Genomic DNA, 14,870 nt, shown 5'->3' on the forward strand with positions numbered 1-14,870 from the left:
TCGCTTAATAGGAATGAATGACTACAGCATCAGAACCTGTTACATCTCCATAGACAGTGGGGATTATCAGAAATGACTGGGTGCTGTCCCAAAAAAACTCTAGCCCGGGGAAGATAGGATAATACAAGTAGACACACTTGTGAGGAAATCCACAACTAATTTGTCTACAAATGGTTTTTTGTGTGTAAATTAGAAAAAAAACAAGTGCTCCAAGACATGGACTAATTGTGAAAGAGTGGATTATGTACTGTAGGGAGACTGTGCAGTGTTTTCTGTACTTTGAGAACTGGAGAGACTGGAAGGTCTAATCAAGGAACAATTTACGGTTTCTGGCTCAAGAGATCTACAAAGAGGAATGGGAAAGAATGATGAAATTCAGAGATAAAATTAAACAAAGCAAAACGAAAAAAGCTGCTGGCCATTTTTAAGAGTTGTTTATTGCAGATTGACAAAAGAGATAAATTGTAAACTTCCATCATCCAGAAACAGTCACATTTACTATTCTTTTGAAGCAACAACCAAAACTTTATGGTAAAGAACAGAGTTACAATAAATTTCAGAGTACTGTTCTTAAAACTGGGCAAAGAGGTGGCAGAGATGATTTAAAGTACTACAAATTAACTGAAGATTTCCATTCTGGCTTCAGTTCCGAACTGAACAAGTCCAAATAGGTATGTCTTTTTCCATCTTGAAGATACATATCAGTTGGTGATCTACTTCAAGCAATATTAATTTGATTAAAAAGTTTGTCCTTAATAACCTGAGACATCAATCCATGTATTGCTTCTATGGTGGTCTTGCAGCTAAGAGAAAAATAAGAGCGTAAATTTAACGTTGGCTAAATGTAATTCGGTCACTGTATTGCAAGTTCTTCTGATGTCTTAGGAGCTCACGGTGCCCATAACCCCATGAATCTCCACAACTGTCCAGTTATGAAAAGGCAAGCACAACAATTCAGTCAACTATCAAAAGCTATTTGCTTTAAAAGGTAAATGCAAACACTCTTTGTACATGAGCACACAACTGCAGACATTATGGGTCTGACACATCTAACCTACAACAAAGAAGAATTCTACTGCATATGTCAATAGTTTAAGTATCTGCGACAGATACAGGGAATTCTGTATTGTCCAAATACACTTCTGTAACTAAGCCAAGGTACATGTAACTGAAATAATTCAATATTCTTCTCATTTACTCCTGCTTTTGTTTCCCTCCTCTTTCCCTGTTGCTTTCCTTGAATCAATTTGTGAAAGCCCCTCATGGTGGGGACCTGTTCTCTCATTATTTGCAAAGCACAAAGTACACAGATTGAAAAATGTCAAATGTTTTCTTTTTCACTGTTTTTCCTACGTCTTCTTTATGCTAGCAAACCCAGACAACAATCTGAAAGGGCCATAGTTCAGTGACAGGGCATATGGTTTGCATACAAAAAATGTCTCAGGTTCAATCCTTGGCATCTCCAATCAGGGCTGGGAAAGGCCAGTCAGTGTAGACAATACTGACTTAGACGAACCAAAGGTCTGATTCAGGATAAGGCGACATCTCATGTTTACGTTATACAGTTAGACTGCTGAAGCTAGATGAAAGGCTGCCACAAATCCACATATAAGCAAATATAACTATCCTGTTCTAAGGAAGAGTAGGGTACTTAGTAAAAAGAAGCAAAAAATGAGACCAAGTAAAAGCTAGAATCTGTATTAAAAAGTTTAACTTAAATAAAGCTAGAATAAGCTGTCAAAGATTGGAATATTGGTCACTTACCATGAAGGATCTTTCGGTTTGGTGTGACCGAGGCATCCAACAATGGGTGACATCTCCCCTATTGCCCAGAAAGGGGAGGGATTACCTGGCAAATGTTTGTCTTAGGGCTGATGAACTCAGGTCCCTGCTCCAGTTCCATCCTGTGGCTAAGCACAGACCCGCTAATGAAGAGTCCATCAAACTAGGAGTGAGATGGAAGGAGATGAAGAATGGAAACATTCTCCCTCCACCAGACTGGGGCAGAGCTCAACAATGCATATCAGGATGCCCCTGCCCCAAGATGAATCAGCGATCTGATACTAGGATGTAGTTTGGATGTCTCTGTTACATCCAACCGAAAGGAAAGTCCATTGTGAACAAACGATGCTCTGGTCTCAGTTTGGTGTGAGACGCATTCAAAAGTGGAATGTCCCCCAGCTAGCCCCATTGATTAGGTAGGTGACTATAGATAGCTCCATTAGGAATGAGATATCACGTGCTGTAGTATCCTCCTCCCAAAGGCAGCCTCTGTAGAGATGAAGGTGTCTCATTTGTAGTCTGGTAAGTGTTGGGACTGGACCATGAAACTGCTTTACAAATGTCTGCCAGAAGGACATTAGTAGAGAATGCTGCCAAAGTAGCCACAGCCCAGGCAGATTGTACCATTATGTGCAGTAGTGTTGATAGCCTGACATGCACAGGCTGTGGCACTACATGCCTTGATCCACCTATCTAGTGTGACATTGGAGGCCTCTTCCCGCAAGGAAGGACACAAGCAGCAATTCTGTATGTCTAACACTGTGTGTGCACGTATTATAAACTCTGAGGATACAAGTCCAGCTTGAGCCACACCTCCAGGAACATATTATGCAAAACTTGGTTTGCTCATAAAATTATAATTAAAATTAAAAACATTTAAAAGTAAACTCAGTAAATTTGTAATTTTCTGAATAAACTATAATTTTAAATTTCATATATCAAACATGATGAATACATAATACATTTTAGGTTCCTATCTTCTGTCTGGCCAGAGACAACTTCAGCAAATAATTTCTGAAACTTCTGAATAATCCTAGATGCCAAAAGTAGGAAGAACTGGAAGCAGAGGAAGAATGGTGTTCAGCATCTGTTCCATTTGATAAGAATTGGTTGGGGTGGCGTCCCAGGAAATCTAGTCTGAAGAAAAAGCTACTGAATGGGTACAAATGATTGCAATGGGGAAAGAGGCCATTGTGGCTGCTCCCACTGGCCCTGCATGTTGCAGCCATTTACATTATTCCCTGCACTGTGGCATGGGATCCGTGTGCGGTGTGGCAGGGGAGGCATCATATCCACCCTACAACCCACAACAGGCAACAGAGTTGTAGGGTGGGTACAAAGTACCCTGCATGCTAGGTGCAGACGACACGCCAGCCTGTGCTGCAACATGAAAAATAATGGGGGAAGATACTCTTACCTGTTAGGAATAGAATGGTAACCAAGCATATTTAATTTAAACAATATCATCCTTTTATTTGAAGAGTGACCTTTTATTCCCTTTTGTAAATAATTTCCCATCACAATCTTAGTTTGTGTTCATTTTGCCTCAGGTGGTGGTGTTAAAGCCATATTCACCGTGGTTAAAGCCATGATTTAAAGTGTCTTCTGAACACAGCCCGGCTTTCTGGCTTAACCACTGTGGTTAAAGCCGTGGTTTAAGGTGTCTTCTGAACACAGCCCGGCTTTCTGGCTTAATCACCGTGGTTAAAGCCATGGTTTAAGGTGTCTTCTGAATGGGGTCATAGAAGATTTATTTTGGTTGCAGCAGTTAAAGGATTTATGGCTGAGACAGCATTCCCCAACACTGAGGTCTAACTGGGGACTTTATTAAACTTTATCGTGGCAATGAGTTCAATACAGTCTTCACTTTTTTTTAAAGAAAAGAAACACACATATTGTACTGTCATATAGAGTGGCAGTAGCAGGATGTGGGCTTTTGAACTTTTATTGACAGCTACTGCTTCTATCCAGAACAAGTCCAGAAATACAGGACTCTATAGAACAAACCCTAAACTGTGAAGAACACACCTTTTCTTCATATATAATATGGTAACTGTAGTCATATGTTGGGAAACTGGGAATGACTATGAGCATTCCTAAATGTCTATCAGTAAAAGGAACAAGAAATCAGTAATTTTAATAAAGAATGGGAAAAATAACTATAGGTATGAATGCACTGAAAGCGGGGACATGCTATGATATATCCTGGAAGCTGACCGAACAGCAGCAAAAGGTGTGGGGTATTGTAAAGCCAACAGTAAGGTGTTAAGAAATGAGTGGAACTGTGAAAATAGTAGGTACATAGGGAAATAGTAAGAACTAAGCAGAATGATAAATTATAAGAGCAAAGAAATGGGAGTTCAGAAAGGCTCTCTCCTGAGTGAGAGGCAGGGAAGAACTAGAGGAGGAGCCTGAGTTCATCAGCACTAAGACAAACTTTATTCACATGAATAGCCTTTCCTTTCCTGGGCAGTAGGACTTACCCACCAAACTGGGAAGATTCCTATCATCTCTACAAAGAACTGATCAGAGTTTGTAATAAACTACACATCAGTATTTATATGAGATTGAAAATGCTAGATGTACACACGAGGAAGGATTTTACAGTTCACTTCTTCTATTGGCGATCTGCTGTGCATCCTCTAAAAACTTGGAAGGGTGACAATGCAAACAAACAAACAAACAACCTTGGAGGTGTCATACCCCATAGGTTGAAGGACTGCTATAGAAAGTGGGGGAAATGGCCAACCCGCTCAGCACACAGGGAAACACTTGCATGCACTTCTTTGGCTCAGCCATTGTGTCAGTCCCTACCAATATTTATTTAGCTCAGTTTATATTATGAAGGTGATATGAAAAGAAAACCCATGAAAATTTTGGGGTTGTTATATCTAGGAGCTCCAAAGATTTAAGAAAACCCAGTAATCCCTAATACTGCCAACTGAACTCATCTAAAACAGTACTATATTCAAGCATCATAACATTTCAGTTCAGTAACCATATAGCTTAGGATCATACAACAGTTCATTTCTTACATTCACTCCCAAAAGATGGAAGCAGGACAGCCACCCCTTAAATAATAACTTACACACATTGGCATTACAGAGGTTGCATCACAGCAATAAGGCTTTTTTTTTTCTTAAAACAAATCCCAGATTGGAAATGACCTTACCTGTCCCTTGTTGCTTTGGCTAGTTTGTCCTCTGATTTTCTATCGTGAGATTCTAAACCCAACATGAAGCTTCCTCGTCCTAGTTGGGCTTCTGACTGCTCTAGTTTTTCAGACAGATCAAACACTTGCCCAGTAGTGTAATCGGCATTCTGTATTTGGAAGATATTTAAACGTTAATAGAACTGTCATCTATACTGCTATGCAGAATAACCCATGTCGAGCAAGTACCAAACTTTAAAATATTTCCAAAACTTCTGTGTTTTGTTTGGTGCATCTTGCCATCTAATAGTAATGATCAAAGGAAAGTAAGTTTATTTCTAAAGTTACTGAGAGCTTTATTATATATGTGAAACAAGGTGTACTTTACTAAGCTACAATCTATGAAATTAACGTGTTTGTGTGTGAACATATTAAGAGTATGATCTAATTGTTAACTGTAAGGTATGTGATTTAATTAATGAACTGCTCATGGGACTGAGTAGAGAGATCTCTGGTACTTTTGTTACCTTGTCATAGAGCAGAGTTAAGGTCACAGAAGGCAGGAATGCTCAATTGTCTTGCTTTGTTTTAGATGCTTAGGTCATCTTATATCTTACCTTTCCTTGCAGTCTTGGAAATTGTATCAATAAAAATTGTATTAACAAGTTTACTTTGGTAATTCAAGTAGTGCAATAGTTTGAGGGACTTCTCACAATCTGATCTACAGTGGCTTTCTGAAATACTACTTTACACTCATACCAACACAATCGAAATATTTCTTTTGTTGTAATAAGTTATGTCATTAAACACTGATTGAAAGCACTTTTGTTTCCCCCCACCCCAGAGTTTAGTCTTTTGGTAGTAGCAAGTTATAAATTAATGGCAATTCAGGAATATTTAAGATGACATCTAAATTGCTCAAGCAGACTTCTGCTTGTGGAATAGACCTCTCCCATTGTGTCCTTCCTCCTGCAGCCCCAAAATGTGCTCCAGAGGGTTCCCCAGACCAGACTGGGGGAGCATAGGGGAGAAGGGAAGTCCATTCCGCTGGTGGATGCCATTCCAAGAATAGAGGGACACAATTAGATGTCACCCTTAGTTGCTAAACAAGAAAATCAGTCCTCCCTAAAAGATGCAGTAAGTAGGGAGCTACTTCCTGATTACTTCCAGCTTCCTTCTTTGCAATCAATTCGACATAAAAGCTTTCCCCATATTCGTGTTGATTGGGACATAACGTCTTGTTGTACAAGAGTGCATACAGTGCACATTTCTCCTGGACTGCAACACCACAGACTCACTATATTTTGCTAGTTCATTTTACCAGTTCTTATCCATTTGATCTTTCTACCTACAAGAAGGAATGAGTGTTTCAAAGGTTGCTTTTTGAAGCAGCCTGCTGAAAAGTATTTAGTAGAACCAACAATGATACTTACAGTAAGCAAACTAGATGAACTAAGAGTGTTCACCCAATATTTGTTCCAGAGAAGCTCAAGTAATTTGCGATCCAAGGAGGATTTGAAATACGAGACTTCTAAAGCATAATACCTGTAATATAAGAAAAAGCATATGAAAAACTTTCAAAGTGAGCTCCTTAATGAAGATTCTACATAATGAAATATTTAATGCTTCTTGATAAAAACTGCTTGAGACAAAGTTTCCTCTACCTCTCCTAAAAGCAGCCTTGCCTTGTTAAAGAATTTCTTCAAAACACATTGGGAACCCTATCTATTATGCACCTGTCCTTTTTATTCCAAAACAAAAAGCATACTACACAAACACACAGCTAATACTTATTCAGGAAGCAAATGTGTGGTTTTTAGATAGTTTCAAACAACTACATCTTTTTTACATCAAGTTGTAAACATTTTAAAACGTCTGTGTTGGGAAATAATTCCTTACTGTTTACAGTGTACTCCAAAGTCTTCTATTTTATTAAGTGGGATAGTCTGATATTCAGAAGGGCCCTCATCAGGAGGCTTGTAGCCCTGAAGAATAAAGATACATGTAAGAAACAAGTTGTAAGACCAGCATCTCTTCAAATAAAAGACTTAATTTTTTTCATTAAAACTGACTTTGAACAAATATCATTCCACTTTCAGGTGGATGTTTATGAGTTTATGGGAAGCAAGTTGCATTGTTTGATCGAGAAATTTTAGACTGATGTCTTCATCAATTTATTTATTTATTATTTATTTATTGCATTTCAATACCACCCAATAGCTGAAGCTCTCTGGGCGGTTCATCAACATTTCATTTCTTTTTTTTTGTCTGATCAAGCAGGCAAGGACTACACTGGGTGTGTTCGGACAACACTTTAGTCCATGGAGTGAAAATAGACCACTCCATGGATGGCTATTTGCATGGCGCCCTTCTGTTCTTGTAAATGGGGACAGGACACAGAAGAATCCGTCCTGCTTGTCACAGCAGCAGCTCGGACTCTTGTGTCCCCGTCCCCACCAATATGGGAAGATGAATTTCTCCCATGGTTGGACATTTCATGTCCAGCTGCGGTGGCATCCTTTGCTCCCCTGCCCGGCAATCCACTTCACGATCAGGTGTAGGGGATGGAAGGGGCTCCCTCCCTTCTAGCCCCTTGAGGCTATCTCTAGATGGATCTTTCCCTCTAAGAAGGGAATCTTAGCCTTCTCCTATGCAACATTTCAAACATATTTTAAACAGTTATGAATGTTATAAAAATCTTTATAATTAGCAACTTTCCATAATATTTTTGTTTCCCATTTTTATGCCATAAAACAGTTACAGACATCTGATTCCTTTTTCAAAAGTGTTAAAACAGAAGTTTCCCCAATGAACGTTTACTACAGAGCATATTTCAGTTTAATTGTGTTACTGCTTAAGAATCTATAAAACTAATTAAATGCAACAGGGCATATATGTGCAATATATCACCTTCCTAAAGGAAACTATTGAAGAAGGCTAAGTCTTCTGACTGAGATCCATAATTTAATTCTGGAATTTTTTGGATATAATTCATGGAAGTCTCAAAATGTATACTTTAAAAGGTATAGCAAATTATGGGTTTAACAACTGATCCCAAGTTTTGCTATGACAATAAACAAGTCATTGGGTTATGGCATAGTGTTGTACCACATGTAATGTTTGGTAGTGGGGTGTCAATCTGTTGACTGACAATCTTGTGTCATATAAACGTAGTTACATAATTGTTACCTTAGGATATGTCCTAAAAGCTCCCAGATTTACTTTTCCTGCAGATATTGTCCTTGTTGGATCAATCTGTAAAATGCATTTAGAAGTTATTGTACGCAGTGCACTCACCAAGAAGCAGTTAAATGTCATTTTCACAACTCTCTAGTTTACTTGTCACATTACTTTTTACACTAAATGGATTAGAAACTGTCCAACCATGTCAGTATAATTTTATTTATTATCAAATCAAAGATCCTGGTTTGTAGCCTTAAACTGTAATTTTACAGAAAAATATAAAAGAAGGAAAACCTCCATTTAGACCATGACATTCATGGAACAGTGAATGACCAATATGTTAAATGGCTATACGTCTTCTCTAGCTGACACTCCATCTCATGCTACAATGCAAGTTAGAAGTCTGGAGATATTTCAAAGTAATTGCCTTTTAAAATTCTATTTCTTAAGTATTTATTTACACACACAATTATTCTTGAAAGCAGAAATACACAAATTATTTGATTACCAGAAAGTATCTTTCACTTCTGATTGTTGCAACCTAAAATGTTTAAAATGGCAGCAAACAGATTAATGTTTAGATACTCTATGAAATGTCACTGCATGCGTGTACTGCGCTATACAATAACCTGTAAAAAAAAGTGGCCCTATTCAGACAATCACCACAGCTTAATAAGCCACGGTAGCTTGTTTAAGCAGCAGCATGCACCAGACACCATTTGCTTAATTCCTTGCCCAGGCGTGGCTTGTCATGTCATCCCAACCTGGGCAGCATTGCTTGTTTGAGGGGAAAAACAACCTGCAAATAACCCAACAGGCCATGGTATATATGCTATAATACTTTAGTTAATAACTTTGACCATCTTGTGCACTTGTCAAATGCAGAAATTAAATTGAAAAGTTGACCACTTCCTACCTCCCCAAATTCCTAAGGTAATTAAGATGTACATAAAATTGAGACAATGCAGCAAGCATGTGCATAAAGAAACAGCCCTTTAATGAAGAAACTAGGCAAATATATATTAAAAACCCTATAGCCTGTTGTTGGGTTTTTTAAGGGATGTTCCCCCCTCAAGCAACCCATGCCACTAGAGTTTGAATGACATAAGCCATGCCCAGGCAGGTTAGGCAATGGCACCTGGAATGAATCACGGCTAAAACAAACTGGAGCCTTCCGATCATCCGATGCAGGGCAGGATGAGTGGCAGAGGCAATCTTCACCTCCCCATCATCTCCCTGCATTTTTCACTATATGGGCTTCTCCCCCCTTTTTTTTAATCTAAAGGAGGCACTTTGGAGGAAGGAGGAGGCTGAAAGAGCCTCAGGATAGATCGCATCATGGCCTCTCTGGTCTCCTCCGTTCCCGGTGAACTGAAAAAAACCCTTTTGCTTTTTCTCTGACTCCCCCTTCCAATGTCAGTGCACTGTCTCCAATCCCCAGTATCCTATGGCCCCTCAAACAATATAGGGGCCATAGGATTGTTCCCTCCAGGTATACAAGGCCATTTGTTAAACTCAATTAATTGTTCCTATGAGCATGGTTTAAAACGGATTTAGGTAACCAGGTGCCCTATAGTTGTTTTACCCATGCTGGCTGGGTCTGATGGAAGTTGTAATCCAAAACAGGAGGGTCTCAGGTAGCCTATCCCTGGTTTAAACTAATCAAGGCAAAGTTCTTACTCTGATTGGGAAACTATGTATATAGTGAATTGCTTATGTTAGGAAATAACATTACAAATACGGGCTACAATCAATTGTGATAAACTGAAACATGCAGCTAGGTTTACAGATAGTTCTTACACTGGATGTAATTTGAAAGGCCTCCACTTAATGTGAGCAAGTTTTTTTAAATAGCATTCACCTGATCACACAATAATCCAGCAAGAGGAAAAACACAATCCAGTATTTTCACAGCAACACAACTTAAAATGGTCAAACTCTAGTGTTTAATTCACAAGTTCTGATACTATACTTACAACCACAGCCACAAATGGTTCTTGAAATTGCTGATTAAGCATCTGAGTACTGACATCTATTCCTGATAGCCAACAGCCATAGCCAGGGTGGCTGTGATACCAGCCAATTGCATTTTCTAGACGACCAACCTAACCAGAGTTTTTTAAAAAGGGTGGGGGAGAGAAAAAAGCACGTGTTTAAAAAGGCATTAGTGTGATCACTGCCCTCTTCTGTACAGTTACTAAACAGCAGATTGTATTTCAAAATAAAACAATGTATGAACATAAAAGTTCCATTAAAAAGGCATTATCTAGTTCAACATCCTTCCACCCACCACAAAAAAGGATGACCAGCCAGATAACTCCAGGAAAACCAGAAGCAGGGCAATGGCATTTATGCTACCATATTATGTTAATAACTTTGAGCCTCTTGTATACTTCTCAAATACAGAAATTAAACTGAAGAATCACTTCCCCTCTCCCTGAAATTCCCAAGATTAAGGTGTACATAAAATCGAGAAATGTAGCAGTAGAATATGCATAAAGAAACAGCCCTTTCATGAAAAAACTAGGCAAAGTCTCCTCTGAACTCAACTTGACCCAAGTTTATACCCAATTGGTAGTATAAGTGAGACCAGATGGGGTTCAAAGGCAACACACATTGTTCAGAAGTTACAGGCTGAAGTGTCCTCAGTTCCCAATGTGATTTCAAACTGCTTTAATGCATGTTAAATTGCTAAAAGGAAACCAGGCTTCTCTTTTTACCTGCTTTGCATTTTCAATATATGCAGCCATATATTCATATGCAGCGGCCTGAGCATTAACTCGTGTTTCAGTGCCTTCCACTGGTAAAGCAAAGCTGTCCATGATGATCATAGTTTCACCATCCACTTTTCCAAGCATTAAGCCCATCACTTCCAAGTTGCCTCCTGACCTAGCATGCATGACCATCTTCAGGAGAGCCAGGGCAGAGATCTTGCAGTACTTGAAATAATGATGGCTGCAATGAAAAGATGAACGACCTTAAAAATGCAAGGGAACTATTATGACATGAAAGGAAAATTTTAAAAAAATGCAAATAACAATTAAGAAATTATTCTAGACAAGAGTGCGCACCCTGACAACCAGAATCAATAAACTGAAATTCAATTTATTGAATTTATTGATGGAGGTTGTGTTGGTAGACACAGAACAAAATAAACTGTTATAGTCAATAGGAAAAATTCCAAAACCCATGGTCAGGGAATACCTTTATTAGGAGCAACCAAATATGCACAAGATTGTGGGCAAGCATTCAAGATCTTCATGTCTGTTCTGTCCAACCACTAGGTAATAGTACCCGATTTGGCTTCTACTTACCTTTTTTACCTAATGCCTTACCCAAAAGTAATCTCCAATTTTGCTAACCTAAAAACTCCCATGTTTCACTTTACTTTTGTTCTCTACCTATGAACGAAACTGTGTGTTCCTCCTAAGGTTAGAGACAAATCGAAGTAACAGCTGGATTTTATCTTTTCAATAATGGGAGAACCAGCCATTATGTGTTTGTTTGTTCCAACAATCCTAGGTATAATCTCAGGCTTGCATGACACTTAGTAGAGGCTAATCCACTTAAGTCTGTACTCCTCCTTCACTCTATTTTAAGACTTTGACCATGCAGACTTCATGACTTCAACACTGTCAGCCCCCCACCCCCAACTTTTTATAACATCTTGCCTGATTGAAAAATCTGGAGATCTTGAAAATTTGTCCACAATTTTGTGCATATTTAGTTGGTCCTAATAAAGGCATTGGCATACTACAGATTTTGGAATTATTAGTAGATAGTTCATCCACCCAGATGAGTGGTGCCCAGGCAGTTCTAGATTTTGGGGATGCTTCTTGATTCAACTTTTACAGGTTCAGGTTACATCTGTGGTACAGAACGCCCATTACCAACTTAGGCTAGCGAACCAACCATGACCCTACCTGGGCAGGGACATTGTGGCTTTGGTTATCCTCTTTGAACTACTGCTATGCATTATATGTGCTGCTGCTTTTAAAGACTGATTGGAATCTTCAGCAAGTTTGGACCACAGCTTTAACATCTTTAACACTGCTAACTGGAACCAGGCAGTTCAGGTATATTACACTGGTATTTTTGCCAATTTTACCAGCTCCCAGAAAGGACCTTTTGAACCATGACACTGCAGCTATGGAATGCCCTCCCCAGAGAGACTTGCCTAGTCTTGCCTACCTTGATACCAAATACTTGTTTTCTCAGACCTTTTAATTTGTTTCTGCTTTAAATTAATTTTATATGGGTAATTTTTAAAACACTGTTCTAATATGTTTTATGGATTTGTTGTATTTTTAATTTGTCCCCCCCCCCGTCATAAACCATTCTAAGAACATGGTTATAGAGTAGTATATTCATCTTTAAATAAATAATATATATATATATTTCTTCCTTAATTTAACAAACAAGCTACACACTATATGGCAAACTGTGTTTGGATGTAGGAAACCCAGGTTCAGAATTGCTCCTCACAACCTCTTAATTTAAGAACTGTTCAGATCTTACATTATAGGGATAGCTGAAAAATTAATATAGAGAGAAGTTAAAGGATCAGTTCTAAAAATGTATGAACTATTCCTTTCTTCCCAACAGATATCTTGTGGCCTTACACTTTGCAGCATATGCAAAGTGCTTTATATTTTGATATTGTGTTGTTTAAAAATGCTATGTATATAACCCTGAAATCCATGTTTGGATGACATTCTGGCTGATAAATTCTGAAAATAAAAATAAATACAATAAAGATAACAATAAGACACTGCATTAGCTATCAGGACTTGCACTGCAAGAGCAGCCAATTCTCTAATTCATAAACTTGCCTCTCTCTGGCAAAAGACCAAGGGACCACAGCATATATACGCTGAGACGAAATACTGAATTCATACTTCATTCCTACTTTCTTTTGTGTTCTATTTGCACTCCATCATTTTCTTCTCTCTGCTAGCATCCAAATGACTGCCACATCCTGTTACTTCTGCCTCCCTAGGATCTCCAAAATCCAATCTTACCTCTTTGCTTACCTCTCCTCTGCCATCTCTAACCTCTTCAGTGTGAATTCAGATTAGCACTGCATAAGGTCCTCTCTGGGGCAATTAAACTATCACCAACCTAGCCCTCACTTCTGGAACTAAACAGCATCAGGATACATTAAACAGTGGTGCAGCTAGGTAATTTTAGACTCTTTCCTTAATGATCTTAGTGAACCACACATCTAGTATTTCTGTATCCTCCCCACAACTGCCATTCCATACTTTAGAACTTCTTCTACATTCCTGATATAACAAAACTGTCTGCCAAACAACCACCCTTGAGCACGTGCAGTTTTGCATTTTAAATTTACTTAAACCATAGCACCATGACGACTATAAGGATAAAATGCTTTTGCTGCCCTCATCACCTGCCACTGTTTGGGTGGTCATGGGGTGGGGGAGGCTGGGCCCTGAGCATTTGCCCCGAAATTTAGCCCTAGCTGCACACTGTCGGGAAAGCCCAGTTCCAGGCTGTCCGGGTCGAGCTCTTAGAAGCAGGCCAGGGCAAGAGGGGGCTCCTGCTGCTGCTCCCCCGTCTTGGCCACCACTTACTCCTTGGTCCACGGCTTGGCCGCCAGGATCTCCTGCTGCTGCTTGCGGTCATACTTGTAGATCTCATCGATGCTCTGCGCTTCCTGCATGTTGTTGGCCATTTCCCACGTCTTTTGGGCCATCCCGCTCCCGGAAGGACCGGCAGCCGCCATGTCACCGGCTCCTCAGGCCGAGAGCCAAGCCGGCCAAGAATAAACGCCTCGGGCAGCCCAACCCTCCCAGACCTGCCTCTCTGCCCACTTGCCGCAACAGCACGAACCAAACACTACGGAAGTGGGTGGGTGTTTGTCGAGAGGAAGGTAGTTCCTTGCTAATGGTTTCGTCCACTCCGCGACGCCTCGAGTTAGCTCGCCCCCTAATGGAAAGCAGTTGAATTGGCCTCCCGCGGTGAGACCGGCCGTTTTCTCCTTTCCCGGCGCCGGGTGAAGAGAAGCGTCGTGGCATAAGGCCTCTTGGGAGTCATCCGCTTTGTCCTGAAACCTTTCCCACCACTTAATAAAGCCGATATGGCGGTGGCTGTGCTGGAAAGGCAAGTCACATACGCTCAACCCTCTATTGTTCTTCACGTCTTCTTTCTCATCGTAAAGTCTGCGATAAATGTCTTTTAATTTGTATGGGCAGCCGCTGCTCGTTTTAAAAAGGATTCCTGGAATTAAAAACAAAACAAAAAACAAACCCCCAAAGTAAGAGCGAGTATGATGCAATATGCCCCGCTGATTCACCTCTGAAATATCCCTTGTGTTCATCCTGTTGATTATTTCATTGAGCTTCGTTTTGGAAATAATATAAAATGCATTAAAATAGAATAGCAACCTTTTTCTAAACCCATTATAACCAACCCTGTTCCATTTTTTGAGAAGCTTTTTGTGCCCCTTCAGTACTGTGCTTAAACTCTCATTTACGAGGAATAGAAATGCTGGATCTCCCTAATACAGATATGGAGAGGTCGAGCAACTCTGTTCCTAGTAAATGAGAATTAAAACAGCACACTGAGTTGCAGAATAGGACACGAACTGCCAAAACCCGAAGATTAGGAAGTAGGTTGGTTAGGCCAGACTTGATTATGTTCGTCTGAAAAGAAGTGAGGACCGCACTTCGGACATCTGGTACCTACAATGGGTTTTATTTCGGGACTAAGCCTTTGAGACTATTCGGGATTA

The 14,870-nt window shown here is 39.7% G+C and overlaps 1 protein-coding gene across 2 annotated transcripts; it reads right to left on the reverse strand.

The window, feature by feature from the left end:
- Nucleotides 1-419: 419 nt before the first annotated feature.
- COPS5 (COP9 signalosome subunit 5) lies at nt 420-13,933 on the reverse strand. Of its 2 annotated transcripts, none has more exons than XM_063130806.1 (8): nt 13,711-13,932; nt 10,837-11,071; nt 10,093-10,221; nt 8,123-8,188; nt 6,833-6,918; nt 6,367-6,478; nt 4,955-5,103; nt 420-803 (listed from the first exon to the last, which is right to left on the reverse strand). In XM_063130806.1, the coding sequence occupies exons 1-8, from the start codon at nt 13,860-13,862 to the stop codon at nt 719-721; spliced, it is 1,014 nt and encodes a 337-aa protein (XP_062986876.1). In that variant the 5' UTR covers nt 13,863-13,932; the 3' UTR covers nt 420-718. The 2 variants fall into 2 exon arrangements, with proteins under 2 accessions (XP_062986876.1, XP_062986877.1); XM_063130807.1 differs by lacking the exon at nt 420-803 and adding an exon at nt 3,812-3,878 and having other exon boundaries at nt 13,711-13,933.
- Between the last annotated feature and the right edge of the window lie 937 nt (nt 13,934-14,870).

This window comes from Elgaria multicarinata, chromosome 7 (assembly GCF_023053635.1).
Source record: "Elgaria multicarinata webbii isolate HBS135686 ecotype San Diego chromosome 7, rElgMul1.1.pri, whole genome shotgun sequence".
Taxonomy (NCBI): domain Eukaryota; kingdom Metazoa; phylum Chordata; class Lepidosauria; order Squamata; family Anguidae; genus Elgaria; species Elgaria multicarinata.